Raw genomic sequence first — 22,298 nt, forward strand, 5'->3', positions numbered from 1 at the left:
AAGCCACATGTCTAAAATGGCTGACAAATTTCAATTATGACAAAATTATAAATATTTCCCAATGTTGCTATGATATAATCACGAATGATGTGCCATTTTTGATATGTGGATCTTTACACACACACACACCTTATTGCACTATATGTCATATTTAATTACAAGTACTGAAACTTCTGCATAAAATTGCAAAATTGACAGCTGAAACCTTATATTAAATATTAGCAACTGCTTTTGTCATTTTTAACACCTTGGTTCTGTTGCTGTGCAAGCAAGCATAGCAATTAATAAGACTTGTTACTTCCTTCCTGGTTAGATGTTGGAGGCTGATGTTCGAGTTCTAACCAACACCATTTTGTTGCGGTAACGATTTGCCATGTGACTCCCCTTCCTGTGACTCAGATTCCTTCAGTTAAGCAGAATATCTCATTTTTTTTTTAATCGTTATCTTTCCGTAAAAAATGTTACGAAGAAAACCTTCCAATGCATCAGAAAAGGAGCAAAATCGAAAACCAAAGGTAAGGAATTTAATTTACCAGTAATTAAGATAGTAGTAATAACAATCAACTGAAGGCATTTTACAGTTTGTGGATGAGCTATGTGGTGCTGCGAGACAACACTTTGGGCAATCTTTTAGTCACACTGCAAGCTCAGTACATAGATCTTAACAGTGTTTCAACAGTATTGTTGTAACAAAATCTGATTAGTTCAGATTACTCATTCTGAATTCAATCTAGTGTGTGTACATTGCTCTGTTACATCAATGTTAATCATGTAGTAACTGAAGTATGCATTGATACAATTTGGCCATTTAACCATTAGACAAATGGTTAGTGAATATTCCTCTGTATGGGACATTTTCTGACTTACGTTAAACCTGTATTGATGTTATTATGTCATTTTCTTTTAAAAAGTATATTTTATACACAGATCAAAATGGTGTATACGTTAAAGCTGCTGAATGAAATATGTTCTGTTTAAAGCACTCAGTGTCAGAATGAAGTCAATACAATGCCTTATTAAACTTAAGTCATGCAACAGGGTCTTTTGCTAAAACTAAAACACTCCAAGTTCAATAATGAAGTGCCAGCATAGATTATGTGCTGAAGCTGTGGTGTGGGGGTTGAAACCATAACCTTCTGAGTCAGAGATGAAGGTGCTATCACTGAGCCAAAACAATACTTGAGGAAAAAAAAGAGAAAAATCTTTCAAAAATTCAAATCTTTCAAAATTGTTTAATTTTCAAAGTGCAAGGCACCCAATTCTGAATTCAAGCCTTTTTTAAAATACAGGAAATCACTTGTTACTGAGTTACCACAGTTAACCACAGCTCCAGGTTTTAAAAATAAGCAGTCAAATTATCCTTTAACTTCCCTCCCTCAACCATTATATATTATTTAAAATGTATTATCCCATTTAACGTAATTCACTGATTTACGAGATACACATGAATATTAAAGAAAGACATGCATTTTTACAGCATCTTTCACCACCACCGAATGTCTCAAAGCGTGCTATAGTCAATGAGGTACTTATGAATTGTAGTCACTGTTGTAATAGGAAAGGCAGCAGCCAATTTGCTGTCAGTAAGCTTCCACAAACAGCAACATGATAATTACCAGATAATATTTTTTATGATGTTGATTGAGAGATAAATATTGGCCAAAACACTGGGGAAAACTCCCCTGCTCTTCTTCAAAATAATGCTCCGGGATATTTAAGCCCATCTGAGAGAGCTTAAGGGACCTCAGTCTTATCTTTCAGCCTCCTCTTTTGAGCATGCAAGCAATGTACCCAGGGAAAGGCAGTGAGACTCTATAAATACGCAACGTAGGGCCAGATGACGTTATTTTAGTCAGAGGTCTGAGTGGGAGAGCTGATGGCTTCCCAGAGAGGTCAAAGCTGTCAGAAGAGATATTGTGGTTCAGAAGAGGCTCAAGTAGGTTTTTTTTATTGGATTTTCTTGTGGACCAGGAAGAGAAGGAATGCTTCTCCAGTCTCCGTAAGGAAACCTTAGCCTTCCTTACCATGGACTTTCACAGAAACTGTGTAAAATTTCTTTCAGTGGAAGACTTTGCAATAAAAGGGTTAATTTCAGCAGGGAGTCTCCACGCCAGCCACTGCAACGTCAGTGGAAGATCCACAGAAACCCTGGCAATTTTGTGTATGCATCAATTAGGCTATTTCCCCAGGCTTTCTGCAGACCTCCATGAAAATTGTGGCAGACCATCAAGAGAATCCCTTAAGAAATTCATACCCTAAGTCTTAATTTTCAGACTTTGAGGGTACAGGAAGGAGAGAGAGCAAGTAAAAGAGGAAAAATTAGAGGAGAACTGACTGTAATGGCATTGATAAAAATTAGATTTAAAAACCCTATGACAGAGAAAAAGATTAAAGCCTAAAGGCAGAATTTTTCACCCTGCAGGCAGGCGCGCACTCAACCCAATCGGGAGTAAAATAGTGCATGATGATGTTGGGTGAGCGTCCCGACATCATTGCGCACTCACATGATATTTCGGTCCGCGGGTGTGCAAAAGACAGCATTGCCGACAATTAACAGGCCTGTTAAGGCCCTTAAGCAAGTAATTGAAAGGTCTTTTTTGCTGCCTGTTCAACCTTATGGTGGGTGAGCAGGCGAATAGGCCAGACGGCCTTTGCGTTTTGTACGGCCGGGGTTTCCAACAGTAAATAGAAAATCAATAAAAAAATTATCATTTTTTACATGTCCCTCTTCATGTGACTGAGTCATATGTGGGGATATGTTTATTTCATTTGTAAAATATTTATTTTCCTTTTAAAATTCTTCAGCTCCCTAAGGCAGCTCTGTACCTTCAGGGAGCTTTCAATGTGCGCTCCCCCACGCATGCGCATACTTCAGCGCTCATGCTCCTCTCGCCCCCACCCACCACAGCAGCAGCGCTGAGGCTTTCAGCACACGTTTCATGTTGGCTGGCCAATTAATGGCCAGTCGGCGTGAAATCGCAATTGGAGCCTAATCGTGGGCAGCACTCCGTTTCACGGCCGTTCGTGGGCCCGCCCGCCTGATGAAGGGAAAATCCTGCCCTAAATGTGTGAGAGAGAGATAAAAAGCAACAGCTGGCCATGGCGACAGGAAATAAGTTCAGGTGGCCCAGAAGCCATTCATTAACACCAACAGCAGTGTACTTCCAGAAAGGGGTTTGGTGTGAAAGTTTCTCCTTCCGAGGGTGGGGGGCTGCTTAGAGGATTGGACTTTCCTTGTGGGGCATGGAGAGAGCTTTCTGCTGCCCCTGGGCCAAATTAGGAAAGTTTTTAAAATTTTGCTCAGACGGCCATGCTGGCTTCCCAATAGCTTCACCTTTGCCATCCTCCCATGTATATCATTAGTCCCAGTTTGAATTTATTAATATGGCTCCCACCAGAGTTTAGCACAAGCGCTGATGCCAAAACTAATGACATTAAAATGAAAAATCAGTGGGAACGGAGTGGGAAATGGAGCTGCTCCATTTTAACTGGGCTTCCACTACTTTTTTGCTGACTGAGGAATGTTAAATTCTCCTCCAAGTTGTTTTGTCCAGGATTGTGAGATTTGATATAGTTGTGTTATGTGTATTAAAACAAGAGCAAAACATAGTAAGTGCCCATGAATCTGTTTCTCAGTGCCATTTGGTACCAATGAGCCCTGTACGCAATATGGAAATTTACAGGCAGGAAGTTGGTTTGATATGAGCCATCTTCTAATTCACCTGTTTCTTATTCACTCTCAGCCTTGACATGGGACCATGATCACATTAATTTAATGAATCTGTACCAAATTAACTTCTCCAAAGCCTTTTCAACATTTGGAGACTGTGTTCCTTTCTTCATAAAAGCCACAAGTTAATTTTGTAAATTGATAACATGAGCTAGTTTTTCAAATGCAATCAACTGAAGAATCTTAGAAACTAGGATATGTGGACAATATTTCCCAATAGTGGGAGAGCAGACAGACACTTGGTACCTCGGACCTCAGACAATATTGTGGCATTGATTGGCATGGATGGAGCATGGGGAGTATGTGAGAGGTGGGGATGGGGGGGAGGGTGGAGCGAGGAGTGAAGGTTGGAGGGTGGTTTTATTTTTTTTTTCATTTTTGGAAACAGGGCTGGAGTCCGGAGGCAGGCAATCTGCTCAGGCCACTTCTGCACCCGGCAGCCTCGTCACATCTTCCGGGACTTCTAATCCAACCGAGCTCCAGACCAAACGTCTGACATTTGGGCAGCCATTTTTAAAGTTTGGGTTCGCAGAGCCAGGAATTCTTTTGCCTCTGCGCACCCAACCTGGGAGCAAAAATCTGAGCCTAGGAATCTCATTCAGATTTATCTCATTTTGCACTTTAGGATGCTTGCATTCCCTTTGAGTAACCTGGATTGTAATGAGGGCAACATTCAAATCCTTACATTTTTTCCCCCAATTAATTGTCACTTAAGGGCCTAGCCTTCCTCTGAAACCTGGTAGACTGGTGGACAGGCAAGAGGGTTACCCCAGTTTCGGACACCCTCAGCCCATCGGAGACCAGCCCCACAACATAATTCAACAACCCGCCCTAGCAATCCTGGCCCCCTGCTCCTCACCAGAGCCTGCCAGAATGACGCTGGACTTACCTTTAAGTTCAGGCTTCAACGTCCCCTTCTATTTTGGACTCCTGCAGTCCCAGTGCTGGTCACCGCTCCCAGTGGCATTGTTGGACAAGAGAGCTGGCAGCCCTTTGATTGGCCAGCAGCTCTCAGAAGTGGGACTTCCTCGTTGAAGGAGGCTGATGGTCTGCCTCAAGTCAATTAAAGGCAAAACAGCCAGCAAATGTCCACAGAATGAGCAGGCCAACTGGAGGCGGAAACACCATTGATTTTTATGTCGGGGTGTGGGAACTCCACTCCAAGGGTAAAATTCAGCCTCAAGGATTTTCTCTCCATTAGACTACTTGGAAGTTTCTTCTTTGTGTTAAACACCCATTGTATTAAGAAAAATCTCATGACATTAATCCTAAATTTGCCTTTTCCAGTTTGAATCTGTGCTTCATTGTCCTACAGTCAAGGTTAGCTTGAAGTAGCTTTCCAGATTTGCCTTTCCTATATCATTTACCAATGTCCCCTCCAGGATGCATGAGTGCAAAGCTGCACAGGAATGTGCTGCGCAAAGAACAAACAGGCAGCAGATAAGCAATGAAAGGAATTTTATGGCACCTCCCGCCGGTGGGATTTTCTACCCGCTGAGGTCAATGGATTTTTGAACGACTCACCTCATTTTCCAGCCCCAAAAATTCCCCCCAACATTTCCTTTAAGCTGTGCCCTTGCATGGGCATGCATCAATCCTAAAGAGACCATATAGTACAATGAGCTAGCACACACAGCAAACAGAATTTGAGGGAACATTGCCACCTCCTATTTCTCACCTACATGCTGTGCACATAACATGCTGGTGTCACCATCCAAAAATGTAGCATTACATTCCACATGTACCCTCATGCTATCCAGTTAAAATTTTTGATTTTAATATCCCCTTATGTGGTTTAATGTCAAATTTTGTTTGATAATTGGAGAGGTTTTAAACTAACTTGGCAGGGGTGTGGGAACAAGGAAGTATGTCAGAGAGGAATAGCCAAAGTGCAAATATTATTGGGAGAGACAGGTAGCACTAGTGTAGGAAATAGAGACAGATAGCACTGAAGTAGGAAATAGTAAGTTTTTGGGTGGGTTCAGAGTAAGCGAAAAAGCAATCAAGTCTAAATTAGGGTTACTGTGCACGTGTGCGAATGTGTGGAGCATGGTACATAAGATTGGTGAGTTACAAGCACAGATTGGCATGTGGAAATATGAGACCTGGTTCAAAGGAGGACAGGACTGGGTGTTAAATAGTCCTGGATACAAGGTGTTCAGGCAAGATAGGAAAGGAAGAAAAGGGGGATGGATGGCAGTATTGATTAAGGAAAATATTGTGGTTTTGGAGAGAGAGGATATCCCAGAAGGGTCAAGGACAGAATCTATTTGGTTAGAGCTACGGAACAAAAATGGTGTAGTCTATAGGCCACCAACTAATAGGAAAGATGTAGAGGAACAAATTTTCAGGGAAATTAAAGAGTTGCAAGGGTTATAGAGTGGTTATAATGGGGTCTTAAAATTATCCAAATATAGGCTGGGATAGTGGTATTGTGAAAGGCTGAGAAGAGCAAGATTTCCTAGAGTGTGTTGAAGGGAGTTTTCTACACAGTATGCCTGGAAGAATTGCAAATGTTACTCCCTTTTTTGAATAAGAGTGTAAAGATAATCTCAGCAACTGCAGGTCAATCAGTTTAACATTAATGGTAGGGAAGCTCTTAGAAATGGTAATTCAACAAAAAATTAATAGTCACTTTGACAAATGCGGGTTAATTAAGGAAAACCAGCATGGATTTGTTAAGGGAAAATTATGTTTGACTAACTTGCTTGTGTTTTTTATTGAGGTAACAGAAAGGGTTGATGAAGGTAATGCTGTTGATGTGGTGTACATAGACTTCAAAAAGGCATTTGATAAAGTGTTGCACAACAAACTTGTGAGTGAAGTTAGAGCTCGGAATAAAATGGACAGTAGCAACGTAGATAAAAATTGGCTGAGTTACAGGAAATAGAGAATAGTGTTTAATAGTTGTTTTTCAAACTGGAGCAAGGTTTTAGTGGATTGACCCCAGGGGTCAATATTAGGACCCTGGCTCTTCCTGATATATATGTATGACTGAGACCTTGTCTATATGGCACAGTTTCAAAATTTGCAGTTGATACAGACTGTAGGCGTGTTGTGAAATGTGAGGAGGATAGTGTAGAACTTCAAAAGGACACAGACAGGGTGGTGGAATGGACAAACAGCAGATGAAATTTAATGCAGAGAAGTGTGAAGTGACTTTTGTAGGAAGGACGCAGAGAGACAATACAAAATAAAGGCTACAATTCTAAAGGAGGTGCAGAAGTAGAGGGACCACATCTTCGCAAATCATTGAAGGTGGCAGGGCAGGTTGACAAAACAGTTAATAAAGTATATGACATTCTTGACTGTATCAATACAGGCATAGAGTAGAAAAATAAGGAAGTTATATTAAATCTCTATAAACCATTGGTTCAGCCTCAACTGGAGTATTGGGTCCAGTTCTGGACACTACACTTTAGAAAGGATGTGAAGGCGTTAGAGATTGTGCAGAAGAGATTCACAAGAATGACTCAAGGTGTAAGGAACTACATTTTCATAGATAGATTGGAGATATGTTGAATGTTCCCCTTGAAGAGGAGAAGGTTGAGAGGAGGCTTGATACAGGTATTCAAAATCATGAGATATCTTGACAGAGTAGACAGACAGAAACTGTTACCACAGATTACACAGTGAGTGGTTAGTAACTGGAATGCACTGCCTGAGAGTGTGATGGAGGTAGGTTCAATTGAGGCTTTCAAGAGGAAATTGGATTATCTGAAAGTGAAAAATCTTCAGGGCTATGGGGAGAAGGCGGAGCAGTGGCATTCCTCCTTCAGAAAGCCAGCAGAGACATGACAGGTCGAATGGCCTTCTTTTGTGCTGTAACTATTCTATGATACTGTGATAACACTTTGTAAAAGAGTTTGAGACGTATTATTATGTTAAAGATGCTAGCTGTTATTGTTATGTAATTCTATGTTTCCTTCTCAGTTGCTTTCCTTCGATGCCAAGGAGATCAAGGGTGGAATCTTACCACCATAGTCCCTGCTGAAATGGCAAGACCATTTTTGGGTCTGGAATCCAATTCATTCAATAGTGTGCCTAACAGTTGCTCTTTACTGGAGCAAGCCAATTGACATCCTGCCTCCAGACTCCAGGTCAGTTGGGGAGATTGAGCAGTATGATGCATCCATTCTATCAAAGGAAGGATTTCTAATTAAAGGGACCAAGGCATGTGTCAGAAAAGCTCACCTGTACTTGGATTTTCAGTCTGTGACAACAACAGCAGTGGAGAGAAGACCTGGGGTGATCGGGAACAGATGCCATGCCTGGAACATCCAATATTCAATGTTGAAGCAGCTAATAATTGGCTTCTTAACATCCTCAACCATTTTTTAATTATTCATCCAACAGATCCATGGGGGTCACCACTCTTTTTCAACCCTGCCCCAGGGAAAGCTGGCAGAGACCAGGATCACATTGGGATCCCAATCTAACGTTAATTTCCTGGACTTTCCCATCCTGATGACCCTTAAAAGTCCCTGCAGCAGCCTGGAAAAATCCTATCCCAAGTTTCCCCTTTTTTCTAATTCAATCTTCCAAGATCTCATGGTTGTCCCCTGTATCACCTCTGGGGCTTGAGTATCTCCCCTGTAGCTTGACTCATCCCCTTCTACAGACATCTAAAAAGTTAGGGCTGGTGCAGTTAGGAGTTAGTGGATTTTTAATGGTGTAATATTGACAATTACTTCCAAACAATCTCTCAGACTCTGAAAATTTAATTTTACAAATGTACAGTCTCATTCCTTGCATTGGGGATTTTTTTAAAATTGAAAAATGAGTCAGTAAGCATCCTAAGTTTATGCCATTGCATTTTGTCCAATGCCCAGCCAGTTGGGGAGGACTGTTACAGCTCACTCTGGAGGAATGGATTATTTCTGACAGCAACTTCTAAAGATTTGAATTTAAATATGAATGTGTGGCCAAATGTTGTCGTCTGATTTACTCTATGATAACAGGGGGTGTTGATGGCCTCACTGTTATTTTTAATGCATAGCCTTGGACATTATATTGAAGATCCTTAATCATCAATAAAATTAAACTTTAATGGCCTTTGTCTGGATTGGTTTGAAGCACGATCCAAGAGTTGCAAAGGTCATTTTATATATGCTTTCACAACCCTATCCCTAATATAAAAGTAACAATTGTGAAGCAGCCATTAACAAAGCAAATAAAATGCTAAAACAACTGTTTAAAAGTAGGAGATTGTCATGTTGAAGCACAACAATGTTCTTATGATGCAATGAATGCAGTGTTCACTTTCCCAATTTGAACATGGGATGCAGGAGTAGCAGGTGGTCTCAGGGCTTCAGGAGAAGATGGCATTTGCACAAGTGTTCTCAGAAAACTTTATATTCATGGAAAAGGGACAGTAGCAATTGGATACAAAATTGACTGAGTATTAGGAAACAGCGAGTAACAGTTCATGGATATTTTTTGGGCTGGAGGAAGGTTGTACTGGAGTTCCTGATGTATATTAATGATCTAGATTTTGGTGTGCAGGGGGAAATTTCAAAGTTTGCGGATGATACAAAACTTAGAAGTATTGTAAACTGTGAGCAGGACAGTGTAGGGCTTCAAAAGGGCATAGACAAGTTGGTGGAGTGGGCAGATGGGTGATAGATGAAGTTCAATGCACAGAAAGATGAGGTGATTCATTTTTGTAGGAAGAACATGGAGAGACAATATAAAATAAGGGGTACAACTCTAAAGGGGGTGCAGGAGCAGAGGGACCTGGGTGTTTATGTGCGTAATTCATTAAAGGTAGCAGGACAGGTGGAGAGAGCAGTTAATAAAGCATACAGTATCCTGGGCTTTATTAATAGGGGCATAGAGTACAAGAGTAAGGAGGTTTTGCGGAACTTGTATAGGACACAAGTTAGACCTCAGCTGGAGTATTGTGCACAGTTCTGGGCGCCACGATTTAGGAAGGATGTGAACGCATTGGAGAAAGTGCAGAAGAGGTTTACAAAAATGCTTCCAGGGATAGAAACCTCAATTATGAATATAGTTTGGAGAAGTTCGGGCTGTTCTCCTTGGAGAAAAGAAGGCTAAGACGAGGTTTGACAGAGGTGTTCAAAATCATGAGGGGGCTGGATACAGTGGATAGGGAGAAACTGTTCCCATTTGTAAAAGGATGGAGAACGAGGGGGCACAGATTTAAAGTGATTTGCAAAAGAAGCAAATGCGATGTGAGAAAAAATTTATTCATACAGGGAGTGGTTTGGGTCTGGAATGCATTGCGTGGAAGTGTGGTGGAGGCAGGTTCAATCAAGGCATTCTAGAGGATATTAGATGATTATTTAAGTAGAAAAAATGTGCAGGGTTACTGGGAAAAGTCAGGAAAATGGCACTGAGTCAGAATGCTCATTCAGAGAGCCAGTGCAGACATGGTAGGCTGAAAGGCCTCCTTCTGCATTGTAACAGTTCTGTGGGTCTGAGAACACAGCTGCACAGATGCGCCCTAAAAGCAAAACAACACATTTTCAGAGCAATATTTTTTTCAGGCATCTGCCCTTTCTTTCTACCTCAGAAGTCTGCAGAATAAGCTTCGGTCCAAGCCCCACCCTCAACTTGTATGACATCCCTAGTGGAGGCCAAAAAGCCTGTTTCCCATTTAAATTAACCCAACATTGGAAATGCAACTGGAATCAATCGGACAACTTGGGAACTGGAGTAAATCCTAGCATGCCATCAAAAATCCCCAGTTAGAAAACCAATTCCACAGTGTTTAGAATCTAACCAAAGCTGGTGTAGTGGTAGGGCTTCAAAGCCTACAAAGACCAACAGAGGACAACTAAAAAAGAAATAAGGAGGGAGAAGATTAAATTGGGGGTAAACTAGCCAGTAATATAAAAGAAGATTTCAAGAGCTTTTTTAGATATATAAAGGGAAAGACAGAGGCAAAAGTGGACATTGGGCTGCTGGAAAATGATGCTGGAGAAGTAGTAGTGGGGTACAAAGAAATGGCGGAGGAACTGAATAGGTACTTTGCGTCAGTCTTCACGGTGGAAGACACGAGTAACATCCCCAAAGTTCAAGAGAGTTGGGGGGCAGAGGTGAGTATGGTGGTCATTACCAAGAAGAAGGTGCTAGGAAAACTGAAAGGTCTGAAGGTGGATAAATCACCTGGACCGGATGGATTACACCCTAAAGTTCTGAAGGAGATAGCTGAAGAGATAGTGGAGGCGTTAGTGGTGATCTTTCAGGAATCACTCGAGTCAGGGAGGGTCCCAGAGGACTGGAAAATCGCTAATGTAACACCCCTGTTTAAGAAGGGAGTGAGGCAAAAGACAGGAAATGGGATTTGGACAGGTTAGGAGAATGGGCAAAGAAGTGACAGATGGAATACAACGTGGGGAAGTGTGAGGTCATGCACTTTGGTAGGAAGAATAGAGGCATAGACTATTTTCTAAATGGGGAGAGAATTCAGAAATATGGAGTGCAAAGGGACTTGGGAGTCCTAGTCCAGGATTCTCTTAAGGTTAACTTGAGTCAGTAGTTAGGAAGGCAAATGCAATGTTGGCATTTATTTTGAGAGGACTAGAATATAAAAGCAGGGATGTGCTGCTGAGGCCTTATAAGGCTCTGGTCAGACCACATTTAGATATTGTGAGCAAATTTGGGCCCCGTATCTCAGGAAGGATGTTCTGGCCCTGGAGAGGGTCCAGAGGAGGTTCACGAGAATGATCCCAGGAATGAAAGGCTTAACATATGAGGAATGTTTGAGGACTCTGGGTCTATACTCGATGGGGTTTAGAAGGATGAGGGGGGATCTGATTGAAACTTACAGAATACTGAAAGGCCTGGATAGAGTGGATGTGGGGAAGATGTTTCCATTAGTAGGAGAGACTAGGACCCGAGGGCACAGCCTCAGACTAAAGGGAAGACCTTTTAGAACAGAGGTGAGGAGAAACCTCTTTAGCCAGAGAGTGGTGAATCTATAGAATTCATTGCCACAGAAGGCTGTGGAGGTCAGGTCATTGAGTGTATTTAAGACCGAGATAGATAGGTTCTTGATTGGTAAGGGGATCAAAGGTTATGGGGAGAAGGCGGGAGAATGGGGTCGAAAAACTTATCAGCCATGATTGAATGGCGGAGCAGACACGATGGGCCGAATGGCCTAATTTCTGCTCCTATGTCTTATGGTCTTATGGAAACAATTACACAGGAGCTCATTTGAGATTGAGGATCAAAGAATATTATTGGCTATTTGTATCAAAATTGTAATTGTGCTCTTTATAATCAGTTGCAGTTATGCCGACAGAGAAATTCTTCCTCTATTAGTAGATAGGACAGAAGGAGCTTTACAGTGCATCTAGTTTATATTGCACATAAGCTAATAATCCTCAATAAAAAATAATGTCCACCCCAACACTTAGATCATTCAATTTGATGTCTGTACAAATTAAACTTATTGTGTATTTTAGAGATAACAGGAGTTTCCTTTCTAGCTGTACACTACTGGGTTCCTATTCTGGAGACATGTATTTCACTCCCGAACTCAAATTGCAACAGAATAGTTTCATTTGTTCTCAATCAAGCTGTTAAGTAGGGCAATAGCATCGGCTTAGTAACACAGTAGGATGGGAAGAAAAATCAAGCCTTTAAAAAGTGTCTCTCAATTTAGCTGTAAATAGAGGTGAAATTGCATGCAGTTATCAACATGTTATGTCAAAGCATCTGAAAGCATATCACATACAATGAATTACTCTAGATGTTCACCAAATGTTGTTACATCGGCAAATATAAAGATGAAGTAATGGAGTGCATAATTATCATTGTGGAATTAAGGAAGATATTGGCTTGTCTCCATTACTTTGCCATATCCTTGTACATTTTTTTTAACCTGATTCGAGAGGTAATGACTAACATTTCACAGGTATCCCAGTGTCATGTGTTAGATCTCTCTGTAGCAACAGGAAAAAATATTAGATCATAGAATCTCAGTGCTTTTAATGTGGGGAAGATACCAGCTAAATTACAATAGGAGTTCAGTAGCAGATAATGCTGTGAGGCATTCATCTTCTAGCTCACATAAATGGTGAACTAGGTAAAACTCATTGTGCCTAGGGAGTTGATACTTAAGAACAGTGAGTTACGTTGGTGATGAACACACTGATAATCATTTTTGATAAATCTGGACAAGAAAAGCAACATGCTAACAATGCATGACTCATGTACCATTAGTACATAGAAATAGGATTCAGCCTTTCAGACCTTGGCTGATCTACACCTCAGCTCCATTTACCCCTGCCTTTAATCCATGCCCCTTGGTATCCTTACCTAACAAATACTTATCATTGTCTTGAAAATTTCAACTGACCTATCATCATTTTGGGGGCAGAATTCCAGATTTCCATTACTTTTATGTGAATATGCCTCCTAATTTCACTCCTGGTTCTGGATTCCCCCACCAAAATATACAAACATACAAATTAGGAGGAGTAGGCCATTCAGCTCCTCAAGCCTGCTCCGGCATTTAATAAGATCATGGCTGACCTGATAGTAGCCTAAAACCTGTATCATACATACCACCGATAACCTATCACCCCCTTGCTTACCAAGAATCTATCCACCTCCGCCTTAAAAACATTCAAAGGCTCTGCTTCCACCACCTTTTCAGGAAGAGAGTTCCAAAGAATCATGACCCTCAGTGAAAAAATTTTGCCTCATCTCTGTTTTCAATGGGCAGCCCCTTATTTTTAAACAGTGACCCCCGAGTTCTATATTCTCCCACAAGAGGAAACATTCTCTCCACATCCACCCTGTCAAAACCCCTCAGGATCTTATATGTTTCAATCTCTTGCTCTTCTAAACTCCAGCGGGTACAAGTCTAATCTGCGCAACCTTTCCTCATAAGACAACCCATCCATTCTAGGTATTAGTCTGGTAAACCTTCTTTGAACTGCTTCCCACATATTTACATCCTTCCTTAAGTAAGATGACCAGTACTGTACACAGTCCTCCAAATGTGGTCTCATGAGTGCCCTGTACAACTGCAGCATAACCTCCCTACTTTTGTTTTCAATTTCCCTTGCAATGAATGATAAATGAAATAATTTCCTTTTTCCATTTTAAATAGCTTATTACATCACTCCTCAATTTTATAAACTCAGTGGAATAAAAGCCAAGCTTGTGGATCCTGTTCTCTTGATTTAGCCCTTTAGACCCTGGAATGATTCCAGAGATTCTGTGCTGCACCCCTTTAAGGCCAATATATCCTCCCTGAAGAGTCCACCCAGAATTGTAGACAATACTCCCGATGGAGTCTGACTGTGGCTCAATTCACCTAAAGGATAACTTCTTTCCTTTTCTATTCCAGCCCCCCCTTGAGTAAAGGCCAACATTCCATTAGCTTGTTTGATTATTTTTAGTACATGCCCATGGCTCTTAATAATGTGTTTATCTGGACATTCAAATCTCTGCCCCTCGCAGTTCTTAGTTTCTCCCTGTTGAAAAAAAATCCTGATTATCTTTCTTGGATCCAAAAGTAACCTCACACTTCCCCACATTGAATTCCATTTGCCCATTCACCCAAATTGTCTTTATCACTTTGTAACTCCCTGCTCCCATAAGCACAACTCCTGATTTAGTATAAAAGCAAAAATACCTGGAAAAACTCAGCAGGTCTGACAGCATCTGTGGAGAGGGATACAGTTGACGTTTCGAGTCCATATGACCCTTCATCAGAACTAAGACATATAGAAATAAGATGAAATATAAGCTGGTAGAAGGAGGTTGGACAGGAGACCTTGATATGGGGCCAGTGATAGGTGGAGAGACTGCCAAAGATGTCATAGACAAAAGGACAAAGGGGTGTTGACGGTGGTGATATGATCTAAAGGATGTGCTAATGGGGACATTAAGGGAAGCAAGCAGGACAAGCTAGTGACAGATAGCCCTAGTGTGGGTGGGGTGGAAGGAAGGGATCGAAATGGGCTAAAAGGGGAATAGAGAAATCACAGAGATGCTAATAATTACTTTGTGTCTGTCTTCACTGAGGAAGATACAAGAAATCTCCCAGAATTAGAAATCCAAGGGTCTGGGGAGAATGAGGAATTGAAGGAAATTATTAGTAAGAAGGTTGTATTGGAGAAATTAATGGGCCTGAAGGTTGATAAGTCCCCAGAACCTGATATTCTATATTCCAGAGTGTTGAAAGAGGTAGCTATGGAGATTGTGAATGCATTGGTGATCTTCTTTCAAAATTCTACAGATTCTAGAATGGTTCCTGCAGATTGGAAAGTAGCAAATGTCACCTGACTTTTTAGGAAGAGAGGGAGAGAGAAAACCGGAACTATAGACCTACCTTATATTAATAGTAGGGAAAATGCTGAAATCTGTTATAAATGATATGATAAATGGACACTTAGATAATAATAATCTGTTTGGGCATAGTCAGCATGGATTTGTGAATGGGAAATCATGTTTGACGAACCTGTTGGAGTTTTTTGGAGGATGTTATTAACAGAATTGATAAAGGTGGACGTAGTGTACTTGTTTTCAGAAGGCTTTCAATAAGGTCCTCCACAAGAGGTTGGTTAGTGTTGGAATTATATCCCTTAAGGCTGATTTTTTTCTCTTTTACAAAATGGAAGGACTTGGCATTAACTGTACAATTGGATGCTAACCTGGGATTTCTTTTATAAAGACCATAAGTTCACCTTGGGGGTAGGGTGGGGGGAAGGGATCGAAATGGGCTAAAACACCTTTTAGCCCATTTCGATCCCTTCCTCCCACCCCACCCACACTAGGGCTATCTGTCACTAGCTTGTCCTGCTTGCTTCCCTTAATGTCCCCATTAGCACATCCTTTAGATAATATCACCACCATCAACACCCCTTTGTCCTTTTGTCTATGACTTTGGCAGTCTCTTCTTGGCCTCCACCTATCACTGGCCCCCTATCGAGCTCTCCTGTCCCACCCCCTTCTACCAGCTTATATTTCATCTTACTTCTATATGTCTTAGTTCTGATGAAGGGTCATACGGACTCGAAACGTCAACTGTATCCCTCCCCGCAGACGCTGTCAGACCTACTGAGTTTTTCCAGGTTTTTTTTTGTTCTAGATTTCCAGCATCCACAGTATTTTGCTTTTATCATGATTTAGTATCATTGTATGTTGCTGTCGTACAATATGAGCATTAGTTATCTTCTTTACTGAACTAAAAAAAATAATTGCTTGAGCAGACATATTTTTCCATTCTGAATAACCAAACTTTTTTTCACAACATTCTGAAATCATGAACAATTTTTCCACATAGAGCACACATTTTTTTTTTTACACATTCCGAGAACATACCAAGAAAAGTATGAAAAAATGAGGCGGGTGACATATTCTGAAGCAGCAATATAACACACATGACATACATCACTTATTTCTCCTTTAAGATTTCTTTGGTTTTTAGCTCCCATGCTTCTCCTTTCAACTGGGACCTGTATGGGCCATAGACTTCTCTTTTGCCACCAAATGATCAGTTAATAGGAGATTGATTGTGCACTCTCTTCATCCATACTGCTTGATCTTTTTCTCATCTTTCTTCCTTCTCAGTTTGTCATTTAGGTTTCTGCTGCAAAATTGTTGTTTTCTTTCTTTATTTTTGATTCTTCACAGAGAGTAGGGATAAACTCTTGATTATCAGTAAAGTAATGGATGGGGTCATTAATAATGCTATCAAGCAGCACTTGCTTAGCAATGACTTACTCACTGATGCCCAGTTTGGGTTCCGCCATGATCACTCAGCTCCTGACCTCATTACAGCCTTGGTCCAAACAGGGACAAAAGAGCTGAACTCCCAAGGTGAGGTGAGAGTGACTGCCCTTGACATCAAGGCTGCTTTTGACCGCACATGGCATCAAGGAGCCCTAGAAAAACTGGAGTCAATGGAAATCAGGGGGGAAACTCAACACTGGTTGGAGTCACACCCAGCACAAAGAAAAGTGGTTGTGGTTGTTGGAGGTCAATCATTTCAGTTCCACGACATTACTGCAGGAGTTCCTCAGGGTAGTGTCCTAGGCCCAACGATCTTCAGCTGCTACAGCAATGACCTTCCTTCCATTGTAAGATCAGATGTGGGGATGTTCACTGATGATTGCACAATGTTCGGCACCATGTGCAACTCCTTAGATACTGAAGCCATCCATGTCCAAATGCAGCAAGACCTGGACAATATCCAGGCTTGTGCTGCCCAGTTGCAACTAATATTTGCGCCACACAAGTGAGAATCTAACCATCACCCCTTGGCATTCAATGGCTTTACCATCACTGAATCTCCCACTAACATTCTGGGAGTTACCATTGACCATAAACTGAACTGGACTGTGGCTACATGAGCAGGTCAGAAGTTAAGAATTCTGCAGTGAGTAACTCATCTCCTGACTCCACAAAGCCTGTCCACCATCTACAAGTGTAAGGAGCATATCTTTCTATTTCTGTTGGACTGTTGTAAAGAACATACCTTTTCATTTTCTGTTGGACTGTGGATTAGAATTACAATGGCTGTAGGTTGAAAGATATGTTCCCTGGAACAAAATGAGAGATTGTGTACAATGTTGCAGTCTTGGGACAGAGTGTACCCTGAGAGACAGAATGGTGCTGGAAAGGAGTCCTGGACCAAGGGAGCTGCCTGGCAACAACATTTTAATTGGCTCCTGACCAGGTTTTGTGTGAGGTGCAGTGTAGCTGAATAGCTCCTAGCCTGAAAGGAATAAGACCTAAACCCTCTTTCTTCTGTGTGTGGAAGATTCCAGTAATTCCACAAAAATAGCTAGCTGGCTTTTTTTTTTCATATCTCTATAACCTGCTCTCTGAAAACCCCTGTCAAGAGGCAAAAGGGAAAAATCATTGTTAGAGACATTGAAAGGCAAGTTCTCAACCAGTAACTAAATAATGTAAATGCTAGAAGACCACCTTGTATCATCAACAAGAACTGAAGGAATTTGGAAGTCATCGATCAAAATTGACCCATCGAATCCTGTGCTCGTGAATTGGTGCTAATGAACTGTTTTATCTCACCTTTAAAATCCAAGTTTTTGTGTATCTTGTGTCTTGTATATGTGTGTGTATATAGGGATTTAAGAAGGGGTAGAATTTGGGTAATAGAATTAGAAATTAACAATTTGTATTTCTTTCTTTTGCCACTGGTTAACAGCAGTTTGTTCAATAAACAGTTAATTAATTATTAAGTTTACAAACCTGGTGCTCGTATTCTGTTAACCTAAATTAAACAGTTAGGTAGAATTGGGGTAATCTGGTGGTTTGATCAAACTTTTCACCTTTGTCATTGCTCGGGGAACAGTAGGGCTTGATATTACAGTGCACTATCCACAGTGAGTCGTGACACAAGGCACAAGTCAGGAGTGTGATGGAATACTCTCCATTTGCCTAGGAGAGTGCACCTCCAAAAACAGTCAAGAACTTGACACTATTCAGGACAAAGTAGCCCACTTTACTAGTACCCCATCCACAAACATTCACTCCCTCCACCACCGATATACATCGGCAGCAGTGTGTACCATATACAAGATGCACTGCACGAACTCACCAAAGCTCCTTAGACAGCACCTTCCAAACCTAGGACCTCTACCATCTAGAAGCACCAGGGCAGCAGACACATGGGAACACCACCACCTGTAAGTTCCCATCCAAGTCACTCACCATCCTGACTTGGAAATATATCGTCATTCCTTCACTGTCACTGGTTCAACATCCTGGAACTCCCTTCTTAACAGCACTGTGGGTGAACCTACACCAAATGGACTGCAGCGGTTCGAGAAGGCAGCTTACCATCACCTTCTCAAGGGCAATTATGGATGGGCAATAATTGCTGGCCTAGCCAGCAACAGTGACACCCCATGAATGAATTTTAAAAATGCCATTCTCACATTGGCAGACAGTGACTAGTGGGGTGCTGCAAGGATCAAGATTTAGGCCCAAGTTGTTCACAATATATATCAATGATTTGGATGTGGGGTCCAAATGTAATATTTCCAAGTTCACGTATGACATAAAGCTAAATGGAAATGTATGTTTTGAGGATGATGCAAAGCAGTTTCAAGGGGATTTGGGCAAACTTAGTGAGTGGGCAAGAACATGGCAGTTGGAATATAATGTAGAAAAATGTGAGATTATCCACTTTGGTGGGAGGAACAGATGGGCAGAGTATTTCTTAAATGATAAGAGATTAGAAAGTGTGGCTGTACAAAGGGACCTGGGCATCCTTGCCCATAAGTCAATGAAAGCTAACATGCAGCTGCTGCAAGCAATTCGGAAGGCTAATGGTATGTTAGCCTTTATCGCAAGAGAATTTGAATACAGGAGTAGCAAAGTCTTGCTTCAATTGTGTAGAACCTTGGTAGACCGCACCTGGAGCATTGCGTGCAGTTTTGGTCCTCTTACCTTAGGAAGGATATTATTGCCAAAGATGTTGTGCAATGAAGTTTCACCAGACTTGTTCTCAGATGGAGGGACTGTCCTCTGAAGAGAAATTAGGGAAACTGTGCCTGTATTCTCCAGAGTTTCAAAGAATGAGAGATGATCTCATTGAAACTTACAAAATACTTAAAGGGGTAAACAAGGTAGATGTTTCCCTTGGTTGGGGAGTGTCAAACCAGGAACACAATTTTAAAATAACTCAGAGTAAATAACTTTTACTCAGAGAGTTGTGAATCTTTGGAATTCTCTACTCCAGAGAGCTGTGGAAGTTCGGTCATTGAGTATGTTTAAAACAGAGATTGATAAATTTCTAAATACCAGTGACATAAAGGAATAATGGGGAGGTGATGGTGTAGTGGTACTACCGCTAGACTAAAAATCCAGAGACCCAGTGTAATGCTCGGGGACCCAGGTTCAAATTCCACCACTGCAGATGGTGGATTTTGAATTCAATATAAAGAAAAAACTAGGAAATAAAAGCCTAATGATGACCATGAAACCATTGCCAATTGTTGTAAAAACTCATCTGGTTCACTAATATCCTTTAGGGAAGGAAATCTGCTGTCCTTATCTGGTCTGGCCTACATGTGACTCCAGACCCTCTGAACAAGGGCAATTAGGGATGGCTAATAAATGCTGGCCTAGCCAGCGATGTCCACGTCCCATGAATGAATGTTTTTAAAATGGGGATAAGTATGGGGGGAAAGGCATTGAAGTGGATGATCAGTATTGAATGGTGGAGCAGGCTTAATGGGCTGAATGGCCAATCCTGCTCTTATGTTCCTATTGACCAACTACTGCTTTCTGTCCTTTTTGGAGAGGCAATGGAGAAAATCAATGGCTGTAAAGCTGGGCTGTTAATTCCTTGTGATACATTTTGTTTTAGTATCAAAGACAAATTACATCCCAATATGTCTTGTTTGTGTCAGTTGAAGGTTAAATTTTGACCTGGTCACCAGGTTGTGCATCATGGAGTAGAAATGTGTGTTTGTAGGCTTTATGTCTAAGCTGCCACTGAAATCTGGCTAATATGAACTGTCGTTCTGAGGTTTGTTCTTCCTGTTAATGTACACAGAAGTAAACATCCACTACTCTTGGCTTAAAAACCCACCTATATAATATACTAACTGTCTAGACTGACCATCAATGGCAGTCTTGTTTGTTGCTTACTTTGCATATTGTTTGCCCATCTCAGAGTTGGTCTTGGCACACTTGATGAATGAAAGCAAAATTGGTGGTAGAACGCTGTCACAGTGAGAGGTCTGCAGTTTCAGAAGAGATAGGGGAAAAGGATTGCAGAAAAGAGATTTTCAGCACTAAGTTCTTTAACACCTTATATTAACAGTAAGCTTTCTCTCAAAATCATGTTCAAGTCCAATTCTGGCTTCACCTAATAAATTGTGTTGTTTTACGCTTTGAGAGTAGAACTCTTTCCTTGTGCTTTGCTACAGCACTGTAGCTCAGGTTGGAAGCTCACATTAATCTGTTCATGCCATCAGAGTTTTCTCTTTAAAAAAAGCCTTAAAATTAGTGAGCCTTATCCAAAGCGATCTAGACTTAGTAACTATTTACTAAAAATGAAATGTTTGCTTTGAGCTTTTTACACAAAACAATATACAGTATTATTATGCGTAAGAAGCCCCTACTCATATTTGCTCATGATTCATAGGCAAATATACCACTGTTCCAACTGCCAGTGTTCAACAGTCTTCTGGTCCAACAAGCACTTTCAAGTCATCAGTACGCAAATAAAGGAAGAAAAACAAATCAAGAAGCTGTTAGAGTATAGCCACCTATCAATAAAACAAGCTTCTATATTCATTGCATTTTTGTCAAATTTATATTATTGCAATTTAAAGAATTTGTGAAGCAGTTTCTGTGAAAATTGAAAATAGGGCGTCTGACAGGAAGTGGTTAACCTCATCATCAGTAGATTGTGCTTCTGCATATAAGCTTCCCTTACTGCTGCAAAGTATGGATTGAAGTTTTGTGAGCTACTCTTGCATCAGAAAAACCTGCACAAAAATTTAAATAAAATGTCTCTAAATGTCCAAATTGAAATGCATTTTTACATTAGTTGAATCTAGAAATTAATCTTTGGTAAAGTGCTCTAAATTGTAATTTGAGAGAGCTAGGTTTTGTGCTGATTTTTGTTTCCACTCAAATAATTAACATAAAAAATCAGGAAAAAACAGAACAAATGTAACAGAACAGAACAAACACTTCGCAAACTGCATCATGTTCAAAGTTGTGAACTCACGTAGTGCAAGAGCAGGGTTTCAGTAAATCAGTTGATTCAGCAACTTTTTAATATTAACATGTCCTGACTAAACTAATATAATTAACAATTATAATGTCTGCAATTGTCCAATCTCAGGTGTGCTGATAGATAGGAAGAGGTGGAAGTAAAACTGGAGATCAAGCCCACAATAAGGGTATACTAAATGGCAAGTCAAACCACCCTCACAAGTGGAATAAGACTAGCTTTGGGCAGAAACATGAAACAGGTGTCCTGTCCACCCTTTTAGTTGTAAAATGATGTATTGCACATAGAAGAAAATAGTAAAATATGTATAATTTTTTTCCTGTTCTTCCAACCATTTGCCTGTGCACTTGGACATTATCACTGAGATTTTCCGTGCCTGCCAGCGCCAGGCATGTTTGGTGGCGTAAGCGGACAACACGGCGCGATTGGTTTCACACCATTGTGAAACCAGTTTGCAATCATCCACTCAGCCTGCCGATGGTGGGCCATGTTTCCCATCATCGGGCATCGGGAACCTCTTTGCAATACATCTGCATTTCCTTGTTAGGCCAGCCCGCCGGAATCATCCTCCGCCCCTCACCCCGCCCACTGGCTCATCCGCCTATGTCAGTGGGCAAACATCTGGTCTCTACCTACCAGATGAGCCATATGTGGATGGTTGTCAATGTCTGCAGGGCTAGGACTTGCTTGGGGAAGGGGGAGAAGTGGCCTCAGGCAAGGGAAGAGGCTGCAGGATGAGGGCTGTACCGGGGAAAGAGGGTAACCCATGGTGTGCATGGGAGCACATGTTGATCTGTACAAGTGGCCTCAAGGTGTTGAGGGATGATGAAGCAGTCTCCAGAGGAGATGAGGCCAGATGAACAT

The 22,298-nt window shown here is 41.2% G+C and overlaps 1 protein-coding gene across 2 annotated transcripts in view; it reads left to right on the forward strand.

The window, feature by feature from the left end:
* Positions 1–360: 360 nt before the first annotated feature.
* Positions 361–22,298, forward strand: part of sash3 (SAM and SH3 domain containing 3) — a 91,608-nt gene continuing 69,670 nt past the window's right edge. The window contains exons 1-2 of one of the 2 annotated variants that reach the window (XM_041194771.1): positions 409–515; positions 7,664–7,830. Coding sequence is in view for 1 of the 2 variants with exons in the window: in XM_041194770.1 (XP_041050704.1) it covers positions 459–515 (57 nt within the window). In the remaining variant the exon portion in view is untranslated. Of the gene's footprint in view, positions 516–7,663; positions 7,831–22,298 lie in introns of both variants that reach the window. The other variant, XM_041194770.1, reaches the window with a different exon arrangement.

The sequence above is a fragment of the Carcharodon carcharias genome, chromosome 9 (assembly GCF_017639515.1).
Source record: "Carcharodon carcharias isolate sCarCar2 chromosome 9, sCarCar2.pri, whole genome shotgun sequence".
Classification (NCBI taxonomy): Eukaryota; Metazoa; Chordata; class Chondrichthyes; order Lamniformes; family Lamnidae; genus Carcharodon; species Carcharodon carcharias.